Source organism: Leucopleurus acutus (assembly GCF_964270905.1).
Source record: "Leucopleurus acutus genome assembly, chromosome: 10".
In the NCBI taxonomy this organism is placed as follows: domain Eukaryota; kingdom Metazoa; phylum Chordata; class Mammalia; order Artiodactyla; family Delphinidae; genus Leucopleurus; species Leucopleurus acutus.
Window position 1 is genome coordinate 96,727,033 of NC_139153.1, and position 25,370 is coordinate 96,752,402.

The following is a 25,370-nucleotide window of genomic DNA, read 5'->3' on the forward strand; positions in this document are numbered from 1 at the left end:
GCCCCTAGGTTCTTCATGACCATTTTTTTTCTTTTTTTTAGATTCCATGTATATGTGTTAGCATACGGTATTTGTTTTCCTCTTTCTGACTTACTTCACTCTGTATGACAGACTCTAGGTCCATCCACCTCACTACAAATAATTCAATTTTGTTTCTTTTTATGGCTGAGTAATATTCCATTGTATATGTGTGCCGCATCTTCTTTATCCATTCATCTGTCAATGGACACTTAGGTTGCTTCCATGTTCTGGCTATTGTAAATAGAGCTGCAATGAACATTGGGGTGCATGTGTCTTTTTGAATTATGGTTTTCTTAGGGTATACATGCAGTAGTGGGATTGCTGGATCATATGGTAGTTCAATTTTTAGTTTTTTAAGGAACCTCCATACTGTTCTCCATAGTGGCTGTATCAATTTACATTCCCACCAACAGTGGGAACTCTCAAAACAGAGTTCCCTTTTCTCCACACCCACTCCAGCATTTGTTTGTAGATTTTGTGATGATGGCCATTCTGACTGGTGTGAGGTGATACCTCATTGTGGTTTTGATTTGCATTTCTCTAATGATTATTGATGTTGAGCATCCTTTCATGTGTTTGTTGGCAATCTGTACGTCTTCTTCGGAGAAATGCCTATTTAGGTCTTCTGCCCATTTTTGGATTGGGTTGTTTGTTTTTTTGATGTTGAGCTGTATGAGCTGCTTGTATATTTTGGAGATTAATGCTTTGTCAGTTGCTTCATTTGCAAATATTTTCTCCCATTTTTTGGGTTGTCTTTTCGGCTTGTGTATGGTTTCCTTTGCTGTGCAAAAGCTTTTAAGTTTAATTAGGTCCCATTTGCTAATTTTTGTTTTTATTTCCATTTCTCTAGTAGGTAGGTCAAAAAGGATCTTGCTGTGATTTATGTCATACAGTGTTCTGCCTATGTTTTCCTCTAAGAGTTTTATAGTGTCTGGCCTTAAATTTAGGTCTTTAATCCGTTTTGAGTTTATTTTTGTGTATGGTGTTAGGAAGTGTTCTAATTTCATTCTATTATAGGTAGCTGTCCGGTTTTCCCAGCATCACTTATTGAAGAGGCTGTCTTTTCTCCATTGTATATTCTTGTCTCCTTTATCAAAGATAAGGTGACCATATGTGTGTGGATTTACCTCTGGGCTTTCGACCCTGTTCCACTGATCTGTATTTTGGTTTTTGTGCCAGTACCATACTGTCTTGGTTACTATAGCTTTGTAGTAGAGTCTGAAGTCCTGGAGCCTGATTCCTCCAGCTCCATTTTTCTTTCTCAAGATTGCTTTGGCTCTTTGGGGTCTTTTGTGTTTCCATACAAATTGTGAAATTTTTTGTTCTAGTTCTGTGAAAAATGCCACTGGTAGCTTGATAGAGATTGCACCGAATCTGTAGATTGCCTTGGGTAGTAAAGTCATTTTCACAATGTTGAGTCTTTCAATCCAAGAACATGGTATATCTCTCCATCTGTTTGTATCATCTTTAATTTTTTTCATCAGTGTCTTATAATTTTCTGCATACATGTCTTTTGTCTCCTTAGGTAGGTTTATTCCTAGGTATTTTATTCTTTTTGTTGCAATGGTAAAAGGAAGTGTTTCCTTAATTTCTCTTTCAGAATTTTTGCCATTAGTGTATAGGAATGCAAGAGATTTCTGTGCATTAATTTTATTCCCTGCTACTCTACCAAATTCATTGATTAGCTCTAGTAGTTTTCTGGTAGCATCTTTAGGATTCTCTATGTATAGCATCACGTCATCTGCAAACAGTGACAGTTTTACTTCTTCTTTTCCAATTTGCATTCCTTTTATTTCTTTTTCTTCTCTGATTGCTGTGGCTAAAACATCCAAAAAAGTATTGTATAATTGTGGTGAGAGTGGGCAACCTTGCCTTCTTCCTGATCTTAGAGGAAATGGTTTCAGTTTTTCACCATTGAGCACGATGTTGGCGGTGGGTTTGTTGTATATGGCCTTTATTATGTTGAGGTAGTTTCCATCTATGCCTACCTTCTGGAGAGTTTTTACCATAAACGGGTGTTGAATTATTTTTTCTTTTTTTTTTTTTTTTTTTGCGGTACACGGGCCTCTCACTGTTGTGGCCTCTCCCGCTGTGGAGCACAGGCTCCGGACATGCATGCTCAGCGACCATGGCTTATGGGCCTAGCCACTTCGCAGCATGTGGGGTCTTCCCAGACCGGGGCACGAACCCGTGTCCCCTGCATTGGCAGGCGGACTCTCAACTACCGCGCCACCAGGGAAGCCCCATGGGTGTTGAATTTTGTCGAAAGCTTTTCCGGCATCTACTGAGATTACCATGTGGTTTTTATCCTTCAATTTGTTAATATGGTGTATCACATTGACTGATTTGCGTATACTGAAGAATCCTTGCATTCCTGGGATAAACCCCACTTGATCCTGGTGTATGATCTTTTTAATGTGTTGTTGGGTTCTGTTTGCTAGTATTTTGTTGAGGATTTTTGCATCTATGTTCATCAGTGATATTGGCCTGTAGTTTTCTTTCTTTGTGACATCTTTGTCTGGTTTTGGTATCAGGGTGATGGTGGCCTCATAGAATGAGTTTGGGACTGTTTCTCCCTCTGCTATATTTTGGCAGAGTTTGAGAAAGGTAGGTGTTAGCTCTTCTCTAAAGGTTTGATAGAATTCACCTGTGAAGCCATCTGGTCCTGGGCTTTTGTTTGTTGGAAGATTTTTAATCACAGTTTCAATTTCAGTGCTTGTGATTGGTCTGTTCATATTTATTCTTTCTTCCTGGTTCAGTCTTGGAAGGTTGTACTTTTCTAAGAAGTTGTCCATTTCTTCCAGGTGGTCCATTTTATTGGCATATAGTTGCTTATAGTAATCTCTCATGATCCTTTGTATTTCTGCAGTATCAGTTGTTACTTCTCCTTTTTCAATTCTAATTCATTTTCATTTGAGTCTTCTCCCTTTTTTTTTGATGAGTCTGGTTAATGGCTTATGAATTTTCTTTATCTTCTCAAAGAACCAGCTTTTAGTTTCATTGATCTTTGCTATTATTTCCTTCATTTCTGATCTGATCTTTATGATTTCTTTCCTTCTGCTAACTTTGGGGGATTTTTTGTTCTTCTTTCTCTAATTGTTTTAGGTGTAAGGTTAGGTCATTTATTTGAGATTTTTCTTGTTTCTTAAGGTAGGATTGTATTGCTATAAACTTCCCTCTTACAACTGCTTTTGCTGCATCCCACAGATTTGGGGTCATCATGTTTTCATTGTCATTTATTCCTAGGTATTTTTTGATTTCCTCTTTGATTTCTTCAGTGATCTCTTGGTTATTTACTATCGTATTATTTAGCCTCCATGTGTTTGTAATTTTTACAGTTTTCCTGTAATTGATATCTAGTATCATAGCGTTGTGGTTGGAAAAGATACTTGATACGATTTCTATTTTCTTAAATTTACCGAGGCTTGATTTGTGACCCAAGATATTATCTATCCTGGAGAATGTTCCATGAGCACTTGAGAAGAAAGTGTATTCTGTTGTTTTTGGATGGAATGTCCTATAAATATCAATTAAGTCCATCCAGTCTAATGTGTCATTTAAAGCTTATGTTTCCTTATTTATTTTCATTTTGGATGATCTGTCCATTGGTGAAAGTGGGGTGTTAAAAGTCCCCTACTATTATTGTGTTACTGTCAATTTCCCCTTTTATGGCTGTTAGCATTTGTCTTATGTATTGAGGTGCTCCTCTGTTGAGTGCATAAATATTTTCAATTGTTATATCTTCTTCTTGGACTGATCCCTTGATCATTATGTAGTGTCCTTCTTTGTCTCTTGTAATAGTCTTTATTTTAAAGTCTATTTTGTCTGATATGAGTATTGCTATTCCAGCTTTCTTTTGATGTCCATTTGCATGGAATATCTTTTTCCATCCCCTCACTTTTGGTCTGTGCATGTCCCTAGGTCTGAAGTGAGTCTCTTGTAGACAGCACATATATGGGTCCTGTTTTTGTATCCACTCAGCCAGTCTGTGTCTTTTGGTTGGAGCATTTAATCCATTTACATTTAAGGTAATTATCAATACGTATGTTCCTATTACTATTTTCTTAATTGTTTTGGGTTTGTTTTTGTAGGTCTTTTACTTCTCTGTGTCTCCTGCTTAGAGAAGTTCCTTTAGTATTTGTTGTAACGCTGGTTTGGTGGTGCTGAATTCTCTTAACTTTTGCTTGTCTGTAAAGGTTTTAATTTCTCCGTGGAATCTGAATGAGATCCTTGCTGGGCAGAGTAATCTTGGTTGTAGGTTTTTACCTTTCATCACTTTAAATATGTCCTGCCACTCCCTTCTGGCTTGCAGAGTTTTTGCTGAAAGATCAGCTGTTAACCTTATGGGCATTCCCTTGCATGTTATTTGTTGCTTTTCCCTTACTGCTCTTAATATTTTTTCTTTGTATTTAATTTTTGATAGTTTGATTAATATGTGTCTTCATGTGTTTCTCCTTGGATTTATCCTGTATGGGACTCTCTGTTCTTTCTGGACTTGACTCTTTCCTTTCCCGTGTTATGGAAGTTTTCAACTATTATCTCTTCAAATATTTTCTCAGTCCCTTTCTTTTTCTCTTCTTCTTCTGGGACCCCTATTATTTGAATGTCGGTGCATTTAATGTTGTCCCAGAGGTCTCTGAGACTGTCCTCAATTCTTTTCATTCTTTTTTCTTTATTCTGCTCTGCGGCAGTTATTTCCACTATTTTATCTTCCAGGTCACTTATCCGTTCTTCTGCCTCAGTTATTCTGCTACTGATTCCTTCTAGAGAATTTTTAATTTCATTTATTGTGTTGTTCATCACTGTTTGTTTGCTCTTTAGTTCTTCTAGGTCCTTGTTAAACATTTCTTGCATTTTCTCCATTCTGTTTCCAAGATTTTGGATCATCTTTACTATCATTACTCTGAATTCTTTTTCAGGTAGACTGCCTATTTCCTCTTCATTTGTTTGGTCTGGTGGGTTTTTACCTTGCTCCTTCATCTGCTGCATATTTCTCTGTCTTCTCATTTTGTTTAACTTACTGTGTTTGGGGTCTCCTTTTCGCAGGCTGCAGGTTTGTAGTTCCTGTTGTTTTTGGTGTTTGCCTCCAGTGGGTTAGGTTGGTTCAGTGGCTTGTGTAGTCTTCCTGGTGGAGTGAACTTGTGTCTGTGTTCTGGTGGGTGGGGCTGGATCTTGTCCTTCTGGTGGGCCTGGACCACGTCCAGTGGTGTGTTTTGGGGTGTCTGTGAACTTAGTATGACTTTAGGCAGCCTCTCTGCTAATAGGTGGGGCTGTGTTCCTGTCTTGCTAGTTGTTTGGCATGGGGTGTCCAGTGCTGGAGCTTGCTGGTCGTTGGGTGGAGCTGAGTCTTAGCACTGAGACAGAGATCTCTGGGCGAGCTCTCACTGATTGATATTACATGGGGCCAGAAGGTCTCTGGTGGTCCAATGTCCTGGACTCGGCTCTCCCACCTCGGAGTCTCAGGCCTGACAGCTGGCCAGAGCACCAAGACCCTGCCAGTCACAAGGCTTGGAAGAAAAGGAAGGAAAAAAAGGAAAAAAAAAGAAAACAAAAAGATAGACCCCCAAGCCAAATGGTAAAAGCAAAACCAAACAGAAAAAAAAATCACACAAAGAAACATACATACACACACTCAAAAAAAGAAAACAAACAACAACAAAAAACCCCCAGTCAGAACCGTAGGACAAATGGTAAAAGCAAACCTTTCTACCTTGTTAGACTGGCTTCTGTTCAGGATTTCCAGGCTGCTATAATTCTGAGAGTCATTCTAATCTCTGCTCTTCTCCAGTCTTTCTGAAAATTATGAACCAGGAACTAATGTAGATCCGTGGATTTCAGTAGTAAAAAGCAGTCAAGAATGTGTGGCTTCATGGCATTTATACTGGTCTTCCTAAAGCCAGGCCACCTGCAGAAGCAACTTCTTGTAGCCCCGCTTCCATAAAGCCAGAACCTAATGTTTTAAGAGTTCAGTAGTAATCAAGAGTCTTATGTTGAGGGCAGAATTGGAAAACAAACAAACAAAAAACCAAAAAAAACCCTCATAAAGCCAGGGGAGATTTCAGCATTTCACTTCCCTTAATCAGAAGAGATTTTACCAGTGAAAATTCAGATCTGAAAGCTATAAAAACCAAACTAAAACAAAACAAAAACCTTTGTGCTTTTCCCCCCTGAGTTTGGAGACCAAAAAATGCACAGTCATTTCAGAGGGGTATTCTGGAGAGCTCTGCTAGTACAAACTTCTTGGGAATAAAAGCTTGTGTGTTTTTGACATCTCTCTCCAAACACATCTAGGAACTCATAAAAGTCACGTTTTTACTATTCTCTGGTGAGACGGAATTTTGTGACCTTTTGAGAAATTCTGTTTTATTTTTCCTAAGAGGACCACAATAAGGAAGTAAGCCAAATTTCTTGGCAATGGGAGAATTTCAATGCCACAGGCTTGCATTCCCAGGAGTGTAGAGGGCTCTGAGCAAGTGGACTTGTAATCAACTTGTGCCACATGTAGGTTCCCAAATTTTACACTTAAAAACTTGTCTAGATGTCCACCCACTCTTGGGGTTTGTAGAATGGAAGGCAATGGCAGCCCTGGAGACATCTCTGGATTAACCTCCTCCCAGAGCCCAGGGGCTCCAAGGTTCAGGTCTAAAAATACTACGAACAGGAGGTTGAAACCCAGAGATGCAGGAGACTGGACAAGGAACACGGGAGTCAGCCTAGAAGGAAGAAGGAGCAATCTGGGACACAAGGAGCAAGCTCCTCTCTGCTCACCACACATTTTCGTCCCTAAAACCAGGGAGGCTGGTGCTCACGTCTTAATATCTTTCCTTGATCTTTGACACAAATTTACCACATCTTTTTCTCAAAATATTATCTTCCTTTACCTCCAGACTCTCTGACACTCCTTGTCAACCACCTTTGCAAGATGTTCTTTTTTTGTCCATCACTTAAATCAGGGATTTTCAACTGGGATTGCTTTTGCTCTCCAGGGAATGCATGGCAATATCTGGAGACAGTTTTGATTGTCACAACTGTGGGTGGGTAGGTGCTCCTGGCTTCTAGTGAGTAGAAGCCAAGGATGATGCCACACATCCTACAAGGCAGAGGCAGCCCTCCACAACAAAGAATTATCTATTCTTCAACATCAATCGTTCAGAGACTGAGAAACCCTGCCTTTCACAGTGTTTACTTCTAGATCCTTTATTATTCTTCTCACTCACACACTCCCTTTGGGTCATCTCATCTACTACCACTAAAAAAAGTTCTGCACTCTGCTCCCATATCTCTCTCTCCAGCTAGATTTCTCTTCTGAGCACCAAACTTGTGTATCTACTATCTTACAGAACTTCTTCTTTGATATCCTACAGATGCCCTTTTGTTTTCATTTTGTTTTGCTTTTTGATTCTCAGAAAGAAAAATAATTGTTCATAACTGAAAAAGTAGTCTGTGATTATAGCTACCTGCTTTTAATAAAAGGGAATTAAAATTGACTTTTATTTTGAAAGAACAAAACACAGCTTAGTGACTGCCTATGAGATATTAAGACAGTTTGGGATGCCACAAAAGCTGATGAGGAGAAACCCTTGAGTCTCTTAGGTGTGAAGGATTTTTATGAAGTGCGTGAAGGAGAAGCAGGTCTTTGCAGTAAATGAGAACTTGTCCTCCTTGGTTGTGGACTTCAAGGGCTCAACCCAGTGCTGCCTACTGCTGCCTAACACTTTCAGAGCCTCCACTACATAATGCTTTAGAACTAGCCCAGGCGTAGTGTGAAACCTGTAGGGTTACAGTAAATGTAAGTTGAAATTCATTAATATTTTTTTGAGTTCCAAGACCATATCTTATGGACCTTTTAATTGCCTGGAGTGCTGAAACATAACTGCTTTTCATAAGATATTTGATGGATAGCAAATGAGGTCATTTCCCAAGCAAACTTTTCTTTTGCCTCTAGGCGCCACTCCCATCCATCTCCTCCCTCTACTGGGAAGACCCCCCCCCCCCACCACCAAAACCCCACAGTGAGCTCATGTGCCCCTCATGCAGACAAACCCTAACTCAACCAAGTACACACATCTGGGAAAATCACCAGTGGGCAACTGCCATTCTTGCAGAACAGCTGGTGAGTCCTTCTAGGAATACCCTGATGGGTCAGCAAGGGAAAGCCAGAGGCAGGAAGGAGAAAGTGTGGAAACTGGTCCATCATGGGATCCGTCACATGGAGAATCTGGAACTCTGCCCTGGTGCTTGTGCTTACAGGGTACTTTCCTGATTCACTGCTTTATCTCCCAGGGAAAGCAGCTGCCTACGTATTGAGTCCTTTATTGACATGGAGACAAGATAGCTGAGAGGAGCGGAAGGTGCCCTGAGAGGTGGTGGCTCTAAAGCAGGAGCAGATTCCTGTGCTTCTGAAACTTTCTCTTTCTTGAAAAGAACAGTCCCCTTTCTCCAACTCAGAGCAGCTTTCTAGAGAGCTGCCCATCTGTCTATGTCTTAAAAACAAGTTTCCATGTGTGCTCTGTGGAGCCAGGCACAGAAGCACGGAGGAAGCGTGGATTACAGATTGATATAGAGGAGGGGGTACAAAGAAGATACCGAACAAAACCTGGGGAGTTTGTTTACACCTGGCCCAATCTCAGAATGGAGGGCCACGGGCCAGTGCGTCCCAAAGAACAGCCTTTGCTGGATAAAAATTTCCTGACTTCTTCTTCCAGGGCTGTCAACTCCTGCAGGGCTGCAGGGCTGGTGACACCCCTTTATTGAGTCTATAGTTTAGTTGCTGTAATGTTGGCACCCAGAGATTGTTCCCAGGAGTCACATTTTCTCACAGGTTTCCCTGTGACCCACAACACCCATTTTCAGGATTTGGGGAGCCATCTATAGCCATGACAAAGGGTATAGGTGACTAGCCTGAAGTGGGATTGACTCTGTGGCCCTGCTAACCACGGGCACAGCCCGACATGTGGCTGCCAAGCCAGGTGAGTCTGGCCTGCAGCTGTTGTCTTCTCACTCTGGGACACTGATTATCTTCCCAGGCTATGCAGAGGAACTCTTCTTCCTCTTCTGCTCCACTCCACTGTTTCACTGATTCATTCATTAACGCCACAGACAGTAAGTGGCCAGAGAGGTTAAGCACCGTTCTAAGCACTGGAGATGAAATGGTGACAGCCCTAGCCTCGAGTTGCTTCCATCTGTGGAAGGTTTGGCCGGTGCTGGGTGAACACAATAATGTGACGCTGGGATGGGGACGAGCAAAGGGAGATCCCGCCGTGCCAAGGAAGGGCACCTGCCGGAGGTCCAGATTCTGCCCTGGAGGCAGGGGTATCTACCTTGAGCCCTGTAAGGTGAGAAGAAGGTGGAGGGGGCTGAGGAAGGGGAGACATAAGTGTGTGTAATGTACCAGTGGTGGGGAAGGGAACTGTGGGTGGAGGACAGCGTAATCAGGGGCTGAGGGCTGGGTGAAGGCCACAGGATGCGGAGCAGGGCATGGAAATGAAGATGGGACAGGTAACCAGATCACCAGGGGCTTTGCAGGCCATATTAAGGGCTTAATTCTATAATACTTTGTAACACTTAGGTTTGAATGAAGAAGATGGGTCGAAAAGTAGTTATTAATCAGAGGGTGGAGGGGAGTCCTGAAAAAGATAGGAGGTGAAAGCTTTGACCTCAACTTGTTTATAATCTAACTGAGAACAGAAGAAAAAGTACACGAATTGACAGTGTAAAAGTGAAAACTGAACATAATTAAGCACAGAAGAGTCTAATGCAAACCAAAAGAGCTGCAGGAAGGACAGGGGAGAGTCAGCATCTAATGCAAAGGCAGGATGTGACACAGGTGTGCCATGCATGTGACACGGGCCCCAGAGGTTGCAGAAAGCGCTGGGTGCTCAGCTCCTGGAGGCAGGATGGTTTTCTTGGTGACGCTTCTGATCTGCAGTGAAAGGGTGTCAACATCACCACTGACTCTCTGAATTCCTGCAAGCTTTTATATCTCCGTGTCATCAACAGTGTATAATACCTACACTCTAGGCTCTAAACACAGAATAAAATACTGGCTGTTTTATGATGCACAATTAGAGTAAAAACAAACAAAAACTCTCGTGGGGGGAAATGTTATTTCTGGAGTCCCTCTACTGCTCTGATCAGCAGAAGCCTACATAATCATACAATGTTATCTCCTTACTGGCAGAATCCGCTTCAAAATATGTTTTATTATTTTGCCTTCAGATTTTATCAGATATTATCATTTTATGGAACTTAGATCTCTGAAATGTTTTGCTTTGGGGACACTGGTGAGAGCACTGCCTACTATTACTGAGTGTTCCCTAAATGAGATGCAACAGTGAAAATTTCTTTGAGGCCTACTTACTAGTGGAAAAACTTAATTTCCCCTTTAAAAAAAACAAAAAAACCAGGAACTGTATACATTCCATCTCTCTCTTTTCACTTTGGCTGTCTGGAAAGAAATTGCTAAAATTAAATCTCGACAGCAGCAACCCAGCAAGTCTCTGGTTGGCGTGTTTCTGTTTCAGTGTTCTCCTGGGTCCTGATGTTCTTTCACGTCTCCTCATGTTAATGTGTGCGCTTTTGGTTGGAAGGCATCTCAAAAGTGTGTGGGTCTGACTGGGAGAGAAAAATTAAAGAAGAGAGTTAGGTGTATGAAAAGAGGGAGGAGTTCTAGGGAAGGAAACAGAATGAAACACAGGAATAATGAGGAGACTGGATTGAGTGGAAGGGGTGGAGCCTGTGGAGATATTGTGGAAAATGGGAGAGAGATAAGATTAGAGGAGTAGACAGTGGACTGAGGCAACAGGTAGCCACAGAAGGTTTTGGGGGGGAGTACTAACATGAAACTTGTTTGAAGAAGGTTGGTCTAATTGCAATGTTGAGTATGGACCAAAATAGAAGAAAGCTAGGGAGGTGATGCTGGGGAAGATAAAAGAATAGACGGCTATGGGAAGCATCTGAGGAGGAAAGTGAATCAAGTTTGGATTGAGAAGGAAAGAAATGAGTCACTGATTACAGCTGGTGTCTAGGGTGTTATTATTGCTGGAGAGAGTTAAATTAGAGGAAGGGGTTTGGTGCTTTGGAGAGGCAGGGACAGAGAGGAGAAGAATGGGAAGAGGCGGATATATTCCAGACTGCAGGCTCTCAAGAGCCCAGATCTTTCTTTTGTCTTACCCTTAAGTGAATAGAATCTAACTCACTTCTTCACCAGGCTGGACACCGTCAAAGCCGACTAGCTTCCTGGAAGAATGCTGCTTTGAAATGTTGGCTAAACTACATATTAACCCAAAGGACAATAGTGTAGCAAGTAAAAAATCACATAGAAAGTTCAGAGATTCAGAAAGTTATCATTTAACCATAAAAGATTCAGAAAGTTATCATTTAACCACCTGTTCGTTTCACATACAAGTTCATAAATAATGGCATGCTTTTCTTCCTCAGCCCAATGGAGCATTCGTCTCTCTTGCCAGGTCAGTAAGACTATTCATATTTCTCCCAACATTTTATTATGAACATTTTCAAACATGAGGCACAGCTGAAAGAATTTTACAGTGAACACCTGTATTGCCTGCCACTTAGGTTCTGCTATTAATAGTTTACTGTATTTGCTTTATCACAAACCTATGCATCTATCCATCCAACAACTCATCTTATTTGTGGTGCATATCAGAGTAAGTTGCAAACATTACTACTCTTCTGCAATAAATAAAACTATTGGTTTTTGACTTCTGTCCTCTGAAGTTTTACCTGACTGGGCTGTGTCAGCCCACCTAGGTAGACTGGAGATCAAAGAGAAGCCTTTGGCTCTTTCTATGGGTGCTTTATCCTCTCAATCCCTCATCCCCAGGCGCTGACTCTTTAATTACAGTGATGCTTAGTCTGTGCACTTAAGTTCCTAGAAAGTAGAAAAGGAAGTTTTTACAAATCCAGTTATCTTCTAAACTCTAGAATTTGAGATGGAAAAGACTCCTGCAGGTAGTGCAGGTGGAAGAGTGAAAAAAAAAGTCCCCTAGACATGTAAGCAATATAACCTGTGTCTACATATCCAGATTACCATATATTGGACTGACTTAAAGCAAAACTGCACCTTTAGTAACATAGCGGGGGCCATAGAGAATACAGACGGTCTCTGCTTTTGGATACAAAATATTCCCAGAAAGACCATCACCACTGTCCCAAACTGTAAGAGTTAGAGGCAGAAACTGCAGTGGGGGAAGTTGGTGAGGAGTGAGGTAAAGTTTTTTAGCTGGTAAATGGATATTATCAAAACCGGAGATTGCCTTACTAGGATTTACAAAACAACTATTACTGCATCTTTTTACTGTGTGTAGTTTTCAAGCTTAAGGAACATGATCCGCCATTGTAATAACAAGCCTGGGTACAATGGCGTGCTATTAAGGTTTGTTTTGCCTCCATTTTCATGTCTGTTGTTGTATTTATGTTTAAGTTTTAATTGATGTTTTGACCATGTGTTTGCCCCGAGGAGGTTTTGTGAAGGCCTTCATTTTTAAATAAATTTTTAAAATGATATATTTAATGTACAGAAAGCAAAAATATCCTCCTTGATGTACCCAGAAGTAAACTCTTGTCCGTGCGCTAAAACTTCATGTTAAAATATCTACCCAGTAGCACCATAAACGAACCAAAGACGTTATCTTAGAGACTTGAGAGAAGGAAACTCAACTTGGGAAGAGCCAGTGTAAGGAATGAATTCTCAGATCCAGGCATTGCCTGAACAGAGGAAGGAAGGAGAAGACTGAAGCAGCTGTGGAGTGGGCAATACTACCTAAGCTCATGATTAGGAACAGCACGTGAAGGAGAAAGCCTTGCAATGACCAGCCCGAGAAGGCAAAAGCTGACCTATTTATATCGCTCCACTCAACATAAGAGCTGGTGCAATAAGGAAATGAATCAGAGGAGAGAGGCAGAGAAGTTACTTTAAAGTGTTAGCGTCTGATTTTTACAATGTGGAGGCTCTCTGAATTTCTTTCACTGAAGACAATTAAGTGCTCTTGGACCTCCAAGGATCTTAGAGATAAGAGTGTGGCCGTCCTCGCCTTCTGGAGTCAGTCTCTGGAGGCTGCACAGCAAGGATGGAAGACTGTCGGCTCCGTGGGTTACCTGAGTGATGGAGGCTTGCCTCTTTCTCAAGAGTCAGGCAAATAAATGCACCTCATTTTAATTTGAGCCTCAGACACAGGGAAGCTGTTTAGAGCAGCTACTTATCTACTGGCATGAGGCTAGTAAAAATAAGTGCTCATTACTTTCTATGTTGCCACTCATATAACCTTATAGGAATTCTCTATGGGCTGGTAACTTGTAGTACTTATCTACAAGGCTGTTTTGCAACCAAGGAATCTACAGGGCAACTATTATACTAACACTTAAATCAATCTTTCATGCTTATAGTTCTCTCTCCAAGATATTCCGATGGAAGCAGGCATCACACAAAGGACAGGAGGAAAGGTGTAATTTAGTAGAAAAGGATGAAAAAAGAACAACACTTTTCCTTTTAACCAATGCTTTCGGAATGAGGTATTTAAAAAAAAATCTACCAAAATGACGGCTCAGTTAACAAGGGAAGACAGCCTCCTTCCATCCCCTCCCTTTACACATACTATTGTTTCAGTCCATGATGTTCTGTTTACTTTGGAAGGCAATATTTTACCCCCTCTGAGATAATTAATTTTTGTCAGCTTCACTGTTTATAAGGGAAACTGAAAAACTGTTAACTGAAATACAGAATGAGTCACTGTTTTCAGTAATTTTTGGCAGCATTCTAATTTGTGTCAATCCCAGCCTAATTATTAGATTTTTTGGAAGCAGAAAGCATATTTGATTTTTCTCTTACTAAATTTTCCCTCCTCTTTTGAAAAATATGTGCTGCCTGACAAAGGTTATATAATTTATATCAACGTGAGGTGAAATACCAGTGGGTTTGAAATACCAGGGGGTTTACTGTGTCATGCTTGGCTCTTCACAGTAGCTCAACATTTAGAAAGCTCACAGAATACAATCTTCCTCCTTTCCTCATTCGTACCCCCCAGCCCTGGCCAAAACAATGTGATTCTTTTAGAGACCTTTTAGCTGGTATTAAGCCATAGTATATGGCCCATCACTAATGACATCACTGAAGTAAACTTCCCAGAAGCCATCAGGGAGAATTCATTTGGAAGCGCAACTGAATGTCACTTGCAAAGGGCAGGCTCCTAGAAGAGGTGACCAGTCATGCATTCCTGAGTTATTTGTTATAAAAGCATTAATCACTGTGAACTCATTTGCTCCTAATGCAAACGCGCTACACTATTCCACAGGAATTCTGTTCCAAATGATCATTAATGTAGAGAACGGAAGCTGCTGTGAGCAGGGATAATAGAGTCTGTCAGGTCAATGGCCAGCATAATGGGGCTGTTAGTGGTTCCTGACAGAAGTCGGACCTTCCTGATAGAGCGACGGTGGGCAGAAAGGCAGGCAACTGTACTGGGTAGACAGCCCCCTCCCTGGCCTCCTGAAGTGGCCTCTGGATTAAAGGAGCATCAGTGTCTATCACAGGGTATTGCTAGGGCTCTGAGGTGGCCACCACTGGGAGCGTAGGCACCAGCTGTGGGCGGGAGAGGGACCCATGGGACGGCCACGGGGATGGCCCTGCTCCCACACTCCAGCCGCCTGCAGGCCACCGGCAAGGGTGCAAACAGACACCTGGTGCTGTGGACACCCCAGCCGCTTGCCTCACCCCACTCCACACTGGGCCACCAATGAGAGGAAGGATGAGAATCAAGAACAACACTGATCATCACAGCTAGCGCTCACTGGACGCTCTCCTGGGCTACGCATTAAGCCCTTTACATGCACTAATCCCAATCCTCAGGGCAGTACCTCTGTGACATGTGTACTATTTACTGCCATGTTTTACAACCGAGGAGGCTGAAGTTCAGACAGATTGAGTAACTAGTCCAGGGTCAGATTCAAAAATACGTGCCCTTAAACACCACGCTCCTCTACTGGAGGGAGAGACAGAGAAACTGGAGATTTTGGTCCCTAAAATTAGGCCAAAGAAAGATGCAGGATATGACAGTGCGCCTGGAAGTCTTTCCATTGTGTGGTCAACCAGTCAGTATATTCAGGACCAACCTCGTAGAAAGTCTGTAAAAGCTGTGGTTTGTCCACAATGCTCTTCCTCCAAGCTTTGCTTCTAAAATGTGGGTACCCAGGGCCTTCAAGAAGCCTGACTGCTCTGTGCCACTGAACTGCAGGCTCCCTCTGCCCAGTACTGCCCTATATTTAAGACCTGTGCTTCCTCATCCCACCCCTGCTCCATAAAAACTTGTCGCATTTCTTGTCATCAGAGGGTTCTGATCTCCTGACTGGACCCAAGCTAGCACAGGTAGAGCAGGAAGAAGCTTCCACCTCCTGTGGATGCCTCTGAGCACCAGACTGGTATGACTGACAGCAAAGGCCAGCCAGAGTCAGTACCCAGGGTTCCAGCAGCACAGCTGGGCATGGGAGCATGGTGACATGGGTACTGTGACATTCCTAAGCCCCAGCCCCTATTGTAATTGAGGTGCTGACACAGCTGTCTCGGGGCTCAAGAATGGGACTGGGAAGGGGCTTGCAAGTGGAAGCTACGGATGCAAGAGGCTTCCAAGAGCTAAGGAAACTGGGGAGCAGGGATGAAAGAGGAATGATGTAAACGTAAAACGTATAAAATACTAACACTATGAGATGTTACCAATAAGCACAGAGTGTGGCAGAGGAACTTAATAAATGTGTTTAAGAAATGAAAGGACATTGCAAAGAGACTCAATTCACCTTTCCCAAATCAGTTCCCATAACCAAGGAAGAGTGGGACTCAGAAGTCTTCACACCCAAAAACACCACTATTCCTTGATTATGTCATTTGAAAAAAATCTAGTGTTAAGAGTTTGAAAGATGTGAGAAAACAGATGGTTATAAAGAAGGAGGTGAAGCAGGGAAGGAAGTGGGGGAGAACACAGAGGTTTCAGAGGGAGACTCTCACAGCCCCTACAGCACCCATCACCTGTCGACAGGACAGTTGCATGGTGCCAAGTGCACTGCTAAATGTGTTCTCGGCCTCTCCCCGCACCGAGCTTACCAATACGCACCGTAAGTGTTAGACTACATGGCACAGGATATAAATGCAGCAGAACTGAGTGAGAGAAATTAGCAAGAGGAAAATACAGAGACAGCATCATGGAAGATTGTACTGGCTGTGAACACCATGGACCATGTGAATACAGGGAGAAAAGACACACTCCATACAGTCGAAGCATGAACAGAAGTGTGAAGGGGGAGCAAAGATGCCAAGTGCAAAGAATGAAGGAGACAGCCTTGTTCTATGAAGGAGTGTGTGTGTGTGTGTGTGTGTGTGAGTGTGTGAGTGTGTGTGTGTTAGGAAGGGGGTGATAGCATATTATAAAGAGCCTTGGTAGCCAGACAAAGGAGTCTGGATCAATATGGTAGAAGTAGGGACCTGCTGTAGGTCCTTGGCATCCAAGGAGTATGATCCAAGCCAGGTTTTGGAAAGTTTCATCTGGTATTTGTGTAAGAAGGTAGACTGGAGGGGAAGAGAGAATTAGGGGTGCTGGAGGCAGCCGGGGCACCTTGGATTGATGATTTGTCGTCTTTTCTCCTGCAGCACACATCTATATTGCCCTTCTCTCTGGCTGAAGTCATCCTCAGGCCACACTGCTATCCACTGAAGAAGAAAGGACTCGCCTTGTTGGCTGTTGCTAGCCTTGCTTATGTCAGCAGGTAAGAGTTGCAGAGAGAAAATCAACTTAGACTTGTCATTCCAGACTCTGAGGAATATTCCAGAAGAAGCGCACTGTTCTATAAGAGTGCCTTTATCTTGGGTTAACAGGGATTTTGCCATCTTTAAATTTCAGGAAAAGAGGAACCTTAGTGTTTCCTTTTGATACTCATGGAAACATCAAATGCCCAAGAATACACAGGTATGCGTGCACACACACAGCAAGTCATGAGTTCCCCCTCCCTCTCATGAAGAATTAATCGTTGTAAAGCTACACATGTTACTTTCCCTAGGAAAACATTAATCTTTGGCTTCATTTGTAATTGACATGTTTGAATGGCTGAATGATCTAAGGCATCTAAATATATTCCATCTAAAAGGGCACTTGACAGGCTGATCAGGAAAGGCTTGGTCCATTCCTGTTGCCTGTATTATTATGGGCTTAGTTGCATCAACATCTGGCACTGGAGCCCTGAAAGGGCATTTGGGCAATTGTCCAGGGGCCTGTAGAACAGCCTAACTGGAGGCATGAGAGAGAATTTAAGTAGCTGGCCTAGATTTCATCATTCAACCACCTGGTGACACTAATTCTCTGGAATTCTGCCCAATGTCTGTAATCAAGGGAAAGTGCTTGGCCTTCCACCTAGCAACTGGAGAACCCCCCTTTCTACTCTGCAGCCTTCTCCCCTACAGCATGCTCTTGCTCTACTGGGAGGGGCATGCCAAGCATAATACCTGCAGTTGGAAGCGAATCATGATGTTCCTACTCTAGCCTAGCCTCACATAAGCTTTTCACATCTGCCAATCCGTATAATCCCCCACTCCCTATGTGAGGGGTAGTTTCGCTCAGGGCAGTGCTCTGCAGGAGACAGAAGCCAGGAAAAGAACGCATTCCAAAGGACTGGTCTCCAGCGGTGCCTGCTTCATGTGCTTCAGCAGCCTCTGTCTTAGAGCCAGTAACCTTTGTGCCCAGAACTCAGGTGATGGTTCCTCCCTAGCCTTTCCTTCCCTTTTGCAAGGTATGTTCCTCCCACCCTTCTGCACCCTTCTTTCCCCGAGTGCCTAAAGTCGTTCGTGTTTCACCTGTCTTAAAAGAAAGCACTTGTTCAGTAAATCCACCCCAAGACTCAATTGATTTACACTGTTCACTAGCCTGGGGCCTTTGCATTTTAACAAAGGACACTTTTAGAGAATAAGGCATAAATTGGGGACCTACTGGTAGTTGAGGTCTGGAGCACTGTGTTGAGAAGGATTCTGAGGCCCTACCAAAAGAGTTGTGCTATCATTTAGCAATATCTGCCTTTAGCATGTGAATGGAGAGTGGTGGGACATGCGCCAAGTATATTCCAAGTCTGGCTTAACCCAAAGGAATAAATCCCTAAAGACAGAATATCTAGGACCTCGGGTCGGGTAAGATATACACAAAAGATATATTTTTTTCTCTTGTATGTGTTGAGGAGAAGTAGGGTGGTAGCTGGTTGATTATGCACATGAATTTCCATACTCTGTGTTTTTGGTGGGCTTTAATCTGATTTATTCTTTCTTGCCAAGTATAACTTTCAGAGTTCATATATGAGATGGCACTTTTGGTTATTAATTTTCTTCTACCTAAGGACTTGGAAGTTGATCATCAATCCTCATATCTACCCTTGCTCTTTTCCTCCTCAGAAACCAAGAAGGTAACAGAGCACCTAAGGTGACTGGTATTGGGGGAAAATTGTGGTACCCATAAGGATGAAAAGTAGTGGTCGAGAGGGTCTGGCTCATTGGTGCCTGGGTGTGAGCTCTGACAATGCAGGGAACTGGGGTGCTGGAGAAAGGAAGTGCAGCAAGATGGTCAGGAGTGAACACATCACACGTCCAGTCAATTATTCCTCAGTGCCAGGCACTGTGCTAAGGTATGAGGATATAGAGATGTACAAGACACCATGCTGCCTTTAGGGACTGCCTGGGAGAGAGGAAAGTACAGAAACAATGGGAAGACAGGGTGGTGAGACTCTAACGGGGATAAGCGCAGGGTGCTGGGCGATGTGGAGGACTGGCTTCTTAAAGGAAGTGGTGTCTAAGCTGAGATGCAAAGAATAAGTAGAAATAAGTCAAAAGAGATATGGAAAAGACCTTCAGGCAGAGGGAATAGCATCTGTGAAAGGCTGGAGGAGCTGAGGGCGTGGCTGAACTGTAGGACGGGGAGAAGTTAGTGAATTTGGACTTTGAAAATGAGGGCTTTTCTATGCAAAAGTTATAAGCAGAGAAGTGAAATAACATGGCCTATGTAAGAAAGATGATTAGAAAGATGATGCTGGCTGAAGTACGGAAATTAAAGAGGAATCAGACAGGGAGATCAGTTGGTGGCATTTGTGGTAACTCAAGAGAGTTGATGTTGGCCCACAGATGACAATATCAATCAATCTGCAAATAGAGTCAGAGAGGGTGGGTGGTGGAAGGCGACTCAGAAGTCATCCGGCTTCGGAGACCTGAAGCCCCACTGGGCTAAATGACGTGTCCAAGGTCGCGTGGCCGGGGAAAATGAAAGCTGAGACTTAACTCAAGGACTTCTATTTCCAAATCCAGTTCTCTTTTCCATGTATTCAGATGGTCAGGTATTTGTTCAGTTCCCTGTTTGTGTAAAACACACTCTGCTAAATGCTGAAGGGGTGAGAACGCAAAAAAGCTTTACCATGATCTCTACAGTCTAAATGCTTTCACCATGTTGCTCCTTCCAGTGCTGTGCTCTGATTGTATGTTACGTGATGTAATGGGGCAAATGAAGGGAAGGGATGGAGACCTATCACTAGCAGGAATGTGACTGGGTAGACCCTGGCAGGGAGCTGAAGTGGTTTGGGATTTGGACTTTCTTATCACTAGCGAAGTACAGAGTCAGCGTTCTGTCCAGTAGGGCCTCATGTTTGCTGGAGTGAAGCAAATACACCTGTACGCAGGCGTTTTATGCTGCCCTATTGATTGAAGCTTCCCTCCCTGTCCGTTGCCTAATTAGGGGAGCTCAGACTCCTTGCTGCCAGCTGCCTCCACCCTTACACAGTACTCTAGGGGCACAGGCACCTTCATGGCCACGGATGGTCAGCAACAAGTTCCACAAGCTGGGGATGTCCATGGAGATATTTTAGGGAAGCGGCTATAGGTCAGCTGTCAGGCGTGCCAGTTTGGATGCTCAAATGGGGAAACAGCATAGCAGGAATGAGGTAAAGAATACAGTCCCGGGCCACAGAGAGCGTGAGAAACAAACATGAGTCAAAAAAACGGCAATAACCCTGAGCTGGAGAAGTACTTCACTGCTGGAACCATGTTACAGTGACCTAAAAATATCCACCGAGACCATGGGGACTGCCTCATATGTTGCACTTGCTTTTTATTATTTATCAGATTGCAAAATTGGAGGGCTGGCCCCTAAGCGGGAAAATAAAGCTTTGCAAAGTAGTAATAACTGTAAATCTTTCATTTCCTTTGGAAAGCATTAGTCATCTATATATATGGTAGCTCACTTACTCCCCGCTTCTCTCTCACCCCAAAACACATCGCCTAGCTCTTCCTAAGGAGCAGGAAAATAGAAACGTTCCTACTGCTGGCTCTTACTCATTCTTTTATTGAACAAATATTTCCCCTAACACAGGGCTGGTCCTGCTGGGAAAAGCAAAGTTATATAAGGCCAAGCCCCAGCCCGTAGGGGGTTTGTACCTCGTAAGTGGAGATGAGCCATGCATACAAATTATAAGAACACGAGATGGGAAGGGATAAAATGTCATAACAAATACGAGGTGCCAAAGGGAACACAAGGAGGAAGCAGTTACATCTGACTGGGCAGCGTGGGAAGGACTTCATGAAAGGTGTCACTGGATCTGGGCCCTGAAGGACTGGCTGGATTGGAGCAGCAAAAACTGGGAGAAAGCAAACACTGCACAATCACAAAGCCAAGGGGGCACACATCACGTTGAAGCAATGGCTAGCAATTCACTTTAGCTGGACCTACTAGTGAAAGAGACGAACAGGAAATCACCCTGAAACTGCCCGCTCACAGAGTCCTGCAGGCAGCAGGCTGGAGGAGGCTGGACATGGTACAGACAATGTGAGACGTGTTTGCTGCTGTTGTTTGTTTGACATGGAGGTAGGAGTGAGAATTCTTAGTAACATGGCCAGACAATTATGCTTTAAAATGACTATCTTGACAACAGTGCTTAAAATGGATTGAAGTGGCAAGACATGGGAAGCACAACAGAATAAAGCAACACACGAATAAAGGTTAGCCGGGATGCTCGTAAGTCATCTAGTTCAATCACAATGGTTTATTCTTCATCCATGGATATTTCACAGCTCCAGTGTCATCCCATATCTGGATGCTTGGAACACCCTTCTGCAGGTGGTCCAGTCCTCCAGGACCTCCATCTCTAAAATATTCTAATAATCCAGTGAGTGCTCACACATGCCCATGTAGTACACAGTCCTGAGAATCACTCTCCCACACAGACTGTAAAGCCACAATACCCAGCCTCCTGGATCCAGCACCTCCACGGGGCTTGCTTTAAGGTTAGCATGCCTCCCCCGCTGCTGTCACTGCCAACAATGCCACTGCCCATTAGTCTCCTACGTTGGTGCAAGTAGAACAACGCTACTGGCTATTGCAACAGCCCCAGCTGGCCTGCAGTGCACCACCGCCTTGCTCTTGGTAGACCAGAAATCAGCTGATGCTGTATTTGTCTCTGCTAGCGTGTAAGGTATTGCATGCCAAGTGCAAGTATCATACAGATATACAGCTGTAACCCAGCCTGGGGAAAGATATTTTTAAAGTCACCTCTCGATAGCAGTTCCTATGGGGCAAGAGAGATGATTTCTTTCTTCTGTTCTATGCTCACTCAGGTGAGGCCCCAGAGCAAAGCTGTCTGGACACCCCAAGTGTAATAACCCTCTAAACTCGTGCACCCGTTTACACATGCACACTTACACATATACACATCTTACACCCAGAAGCCATTAGAAACTGCCAGAGGGGCAGATTCAGCTGAGTTCCAGGACCAGCCACCTTGTTACACGCGGTACCAACAATCCTCTCCTACTACCGCTAGCGCACTATGTGAATTCACTCCCAGAGCCACTGTTGCCCTTTCCTGAAATATGACCTTAGTCTGGGACCATCTAGATGGCACCATTGTCTTACAACCTAAAATCTTAGTGGGGATCAGAACCCCAGCCTCATTTTCCACAGAAGGACTCCCTAGCCCTCACGTAAATTAATATATGAAAATAAACATGAAGATGCCACACAACTTCCCCTATTATCAGCATCTGGGGTCCAGGCCAGCCAGCATGCAAACTGAAGAGGGGTGGAGGTGGAGGGCTAAGAATGGAAATGCTTATCTACACTTTTCATCCTTCCTGTCCAAATCTCAGCTACCCAAAATGCCTGTTACACAAGTTAGAAATAAGAAGAGCCTGAAGAGGGATATAGTTGTACAATTAGGAATGAGGGACATACCTGAGACACATTGTTGGTGTAACAGAATAGGTTTTATGGATTAGTTGGTGTGTAGTGGGCAAATGAAAAGGGAACATAAAGGATAATTCTCAGAATTTTCAGCTGGTGGATTGGGAAGATGGTGATTCCATTAATGTGAGCATCCAATTAACTACAGTTTGGAAGGCTACTGGTTACACGTTCCAGTTTTCAGAGGCTGCAGTGTTCTTGGCGGGTCAGGCAGCTGAGACCTGTCTATAGAAGCCACAGCTAACAGCAGTTAAAAGGAACCATAGGTGCTGGTAGTGCCACCTAAACAGACATTTATTTAAAACTAAAGAACCTGCCATGTTCCTAGCATTTGGGAAACAGATGCACATAATAGATAAAATCCCAGTCCTTACAGAGCTTCCAGAAGCTCTGGAGAAAGACAGTCAAATATGCAACAAGGGTAAACTCATGGTAGGGGAAGCACATAACAACCTAACCAAATGTGGGTTGTGGGAAGAATGGTCAGGAAATTTTTTCTGGAGAAATTAACTTTTAAGCTGAAATTCAAAGCATGAGTAAGATTCAGCCAGGGACAGAGCAGGAAGTATGTCCTAGGAAGGGTAAAGGCAGAGGTGTTCCAAGCAGAGACAACAGCATGGGTGAAGACCAGAAGCTGCAGAGCTGGTTCATTCAAGAAACAGAAAGGGTTAGACTGCAGATCTGAGACTGGAAGGGTGGATAGGTGGGCAGGGCAGGGCCAGGTAGGCCAGGGGAAGGAGCTAGGGTATTTTCCTAAAGCAACGTGGATCCACTGGAAGCAGGGGAGCACCATGAACGATTTTTTTCTTTCAGAGAGATTATTGGGTTACTGCATTGTGGAAAGTGGATTGACGTGAGCAAGAAAGCCCAGTGAGCAGACAATTATAGAAACCTATAGGAGATGAAGGAGCCTGGATTGAGATCATGAAATGAGTGCACTGCAGAAATATCTTTTTTTTTTTTTTTTGCTGTACGCAGGCCTCTCACTGTTGTGGCCTCTCCCATTGCGGAGCACAGGCTCCGGACCCGCAGGCTCAGCGGCCATGGCTCACGGGCCCAGCCGCTCCGCGGCATGTGGGATCTTCCCGGACCGGGGCACGAACCCGTGTCCCCTGCGTCCGCAGGCGGACTCTCAACCACTGCGCCACCAGGGAAGCCCCCACTGCAGAAATATTTAAATATGATTCCATGGGATCATATATGGCAGCTAGGGAAGAGCTGACATTGACTGAGATGTAGGACAAGGACAGTTCAGCTGCACATGTGCTGAGTGCCTTTCCCTCTCTCCCTCCCCCACTCCCTTCCTTCTTTCCCCCCCCTCCTTCCTTCTCTCCTTCCCTCTCTCTCTCTCTCCCCTTTTAACATATATTCCAGAAGCCGTAAAGAGGTGATAGCACCTGACCATGACTATCTCTGCACTCAGGCCTCTCTGCTGACTGCCCTTCATTAAATGACTGCAATCATGCCTCACGCTCTAATTGTATTTGCAGTAATTTTCCCACTGTCAGTTAACACACCTATAACTCTCTTTGCACCTTCTCTGTGAAAGTGCAGACTTCATTAGCTTACTTCAGGAACTTTCCTTTACAAACCTTATGCTGGAGGAAACAAACATGAAGTAAATAAACAGAAACTTTCCAGGCTTCCAGAGAAATGTCCTTATTTGTAGACTATCTTACATAAATGTGCATGGAAACTAGGAAGCCCTAATTTCAAGTATATAAAGAAAACAAAGTGAACTAATTAACGCAACCCGTTTGGAGCGTATTTAGATCTCCTCGCTGACCCCAAACTCCTGGCCTTAGCTACCTGAGGATGTTTACTTTCTGTCCCTTATTCTTCCTCCGGCCTGTCATGAGAGACAGCCACGCAGGAAAGAAGTGCTGTGGACATCCTTCTAAAATGCACCCATGGACGCACATCTCACAGAACTCTAATATTAGTAACCATGATAACAATTATTACTTGTTTTCAGTCTAGTGCAGTTTTGAGTACATGAGAGTAGCATCTAGACAAGTCTGGGGCAGCAGAGTGGTACCAGCAGGGCCAGGACTAGGGCCCAAGGAACAATAAATACTACACATGCAGAACCCTGAGACTGACGCCTCCTTAAATTTCCTTTTTTATTGTGGTAAAATACACGTAACATAAAATTTACAATTTTTAAGTGTACAGTTTAGTGGCATTAAGGACATTAACACTGTTGTGCAGCCATCACCACTATCCTTCTCCAGAATGTTTTTCTTCCCAAACTCCCCATTTGCCCCTTCCCCCCAGCTCCATTCTACTTTGTCTCTATGAATCTGATGAGTCTAAGTACTTCATATAAGTGAAATCATACAGTATTTGTCCTTTTGTGACTGGCTTATTTTTCCTAACATGATATCCTCAAGTTTCATTCAAGTTATAGCATATGTCAGGATTTCCTTCCTTTTTCTTAAAATTTATTTTTGGCTGCGTTGGGTCTTCGTTGCTGCGCATGGGCTTTCTCTAGTTGCGGCGAGCGGGGTCTACTCTTCGTTGAGGTGCGCTGGCTTCTCTTGCTGCTGAGCACGGGCTCTAGGCGCGCAGGCTTCAGTAGTTGCAGCATGCGGGCTCAGGAGTTGTGGCATGCAGGTCCTAGAGCACAGGCTCAGTAGTTGTGGCGCACGGGCTTAGTTGCTCCGTGGCATGTGGGATCTTCCCGGACCAGGGCTCAAACCCGTGTCCCCTGCATTGGCAGGCGATTCTTAACCACTGCACCACCAGGGAAGTCCTAGGATTTCCTTTCTTTTAAAGGTTGCATAATATTCCATTGTGTGTATATAACTGTGCCACATTTTATTTATCTGTTCGTCCTTAAATGGATACTTGGGTTGCTCTCATATTTTAACTACTGTGAATAATGCTGCTATGAACATGAGAGTACAAATATCTCTTTGAGTCTTTGCTTTCAATTCTTTGGAGTATGTACCCAGAAATGGAATTGCTGGACCATATGGTAATTCTAGGTTTAATTTTTTGAGGAACTGCTATACTGTTTCCCACAGCAGTTACACCATCTTACATTCCTACCAACAGTGCACAGGGGTTCCAATTTCTCCACAC

General features: G+C 43.5%; 1 protein-coding gene across 2 annotated transcripts in view; it reads left to right on the forward strand.

Annotated features, from left to right (window-relative positions):
• The window catches only part of ADTRP (androgen dependent TFPI regulating protein), a 70,291-nt gene that overhangs the window by 26,600 nt on the left and 18,321 nt on the right, over nt 1-25,370 (forward strand). For both annotated transcript variants that reach the window (XM_082847315.1, XM_082847314.1), the window contains one exon: nt 16,676-16,791. In XM_082847315.1, the coding sequence (XP_082703441.1) occupies nt 16,676-16,791 (116 nt within the window). The remainder of the gene's footprint in view (nt 1-16,675; nt 16,792-25,370) is intronic.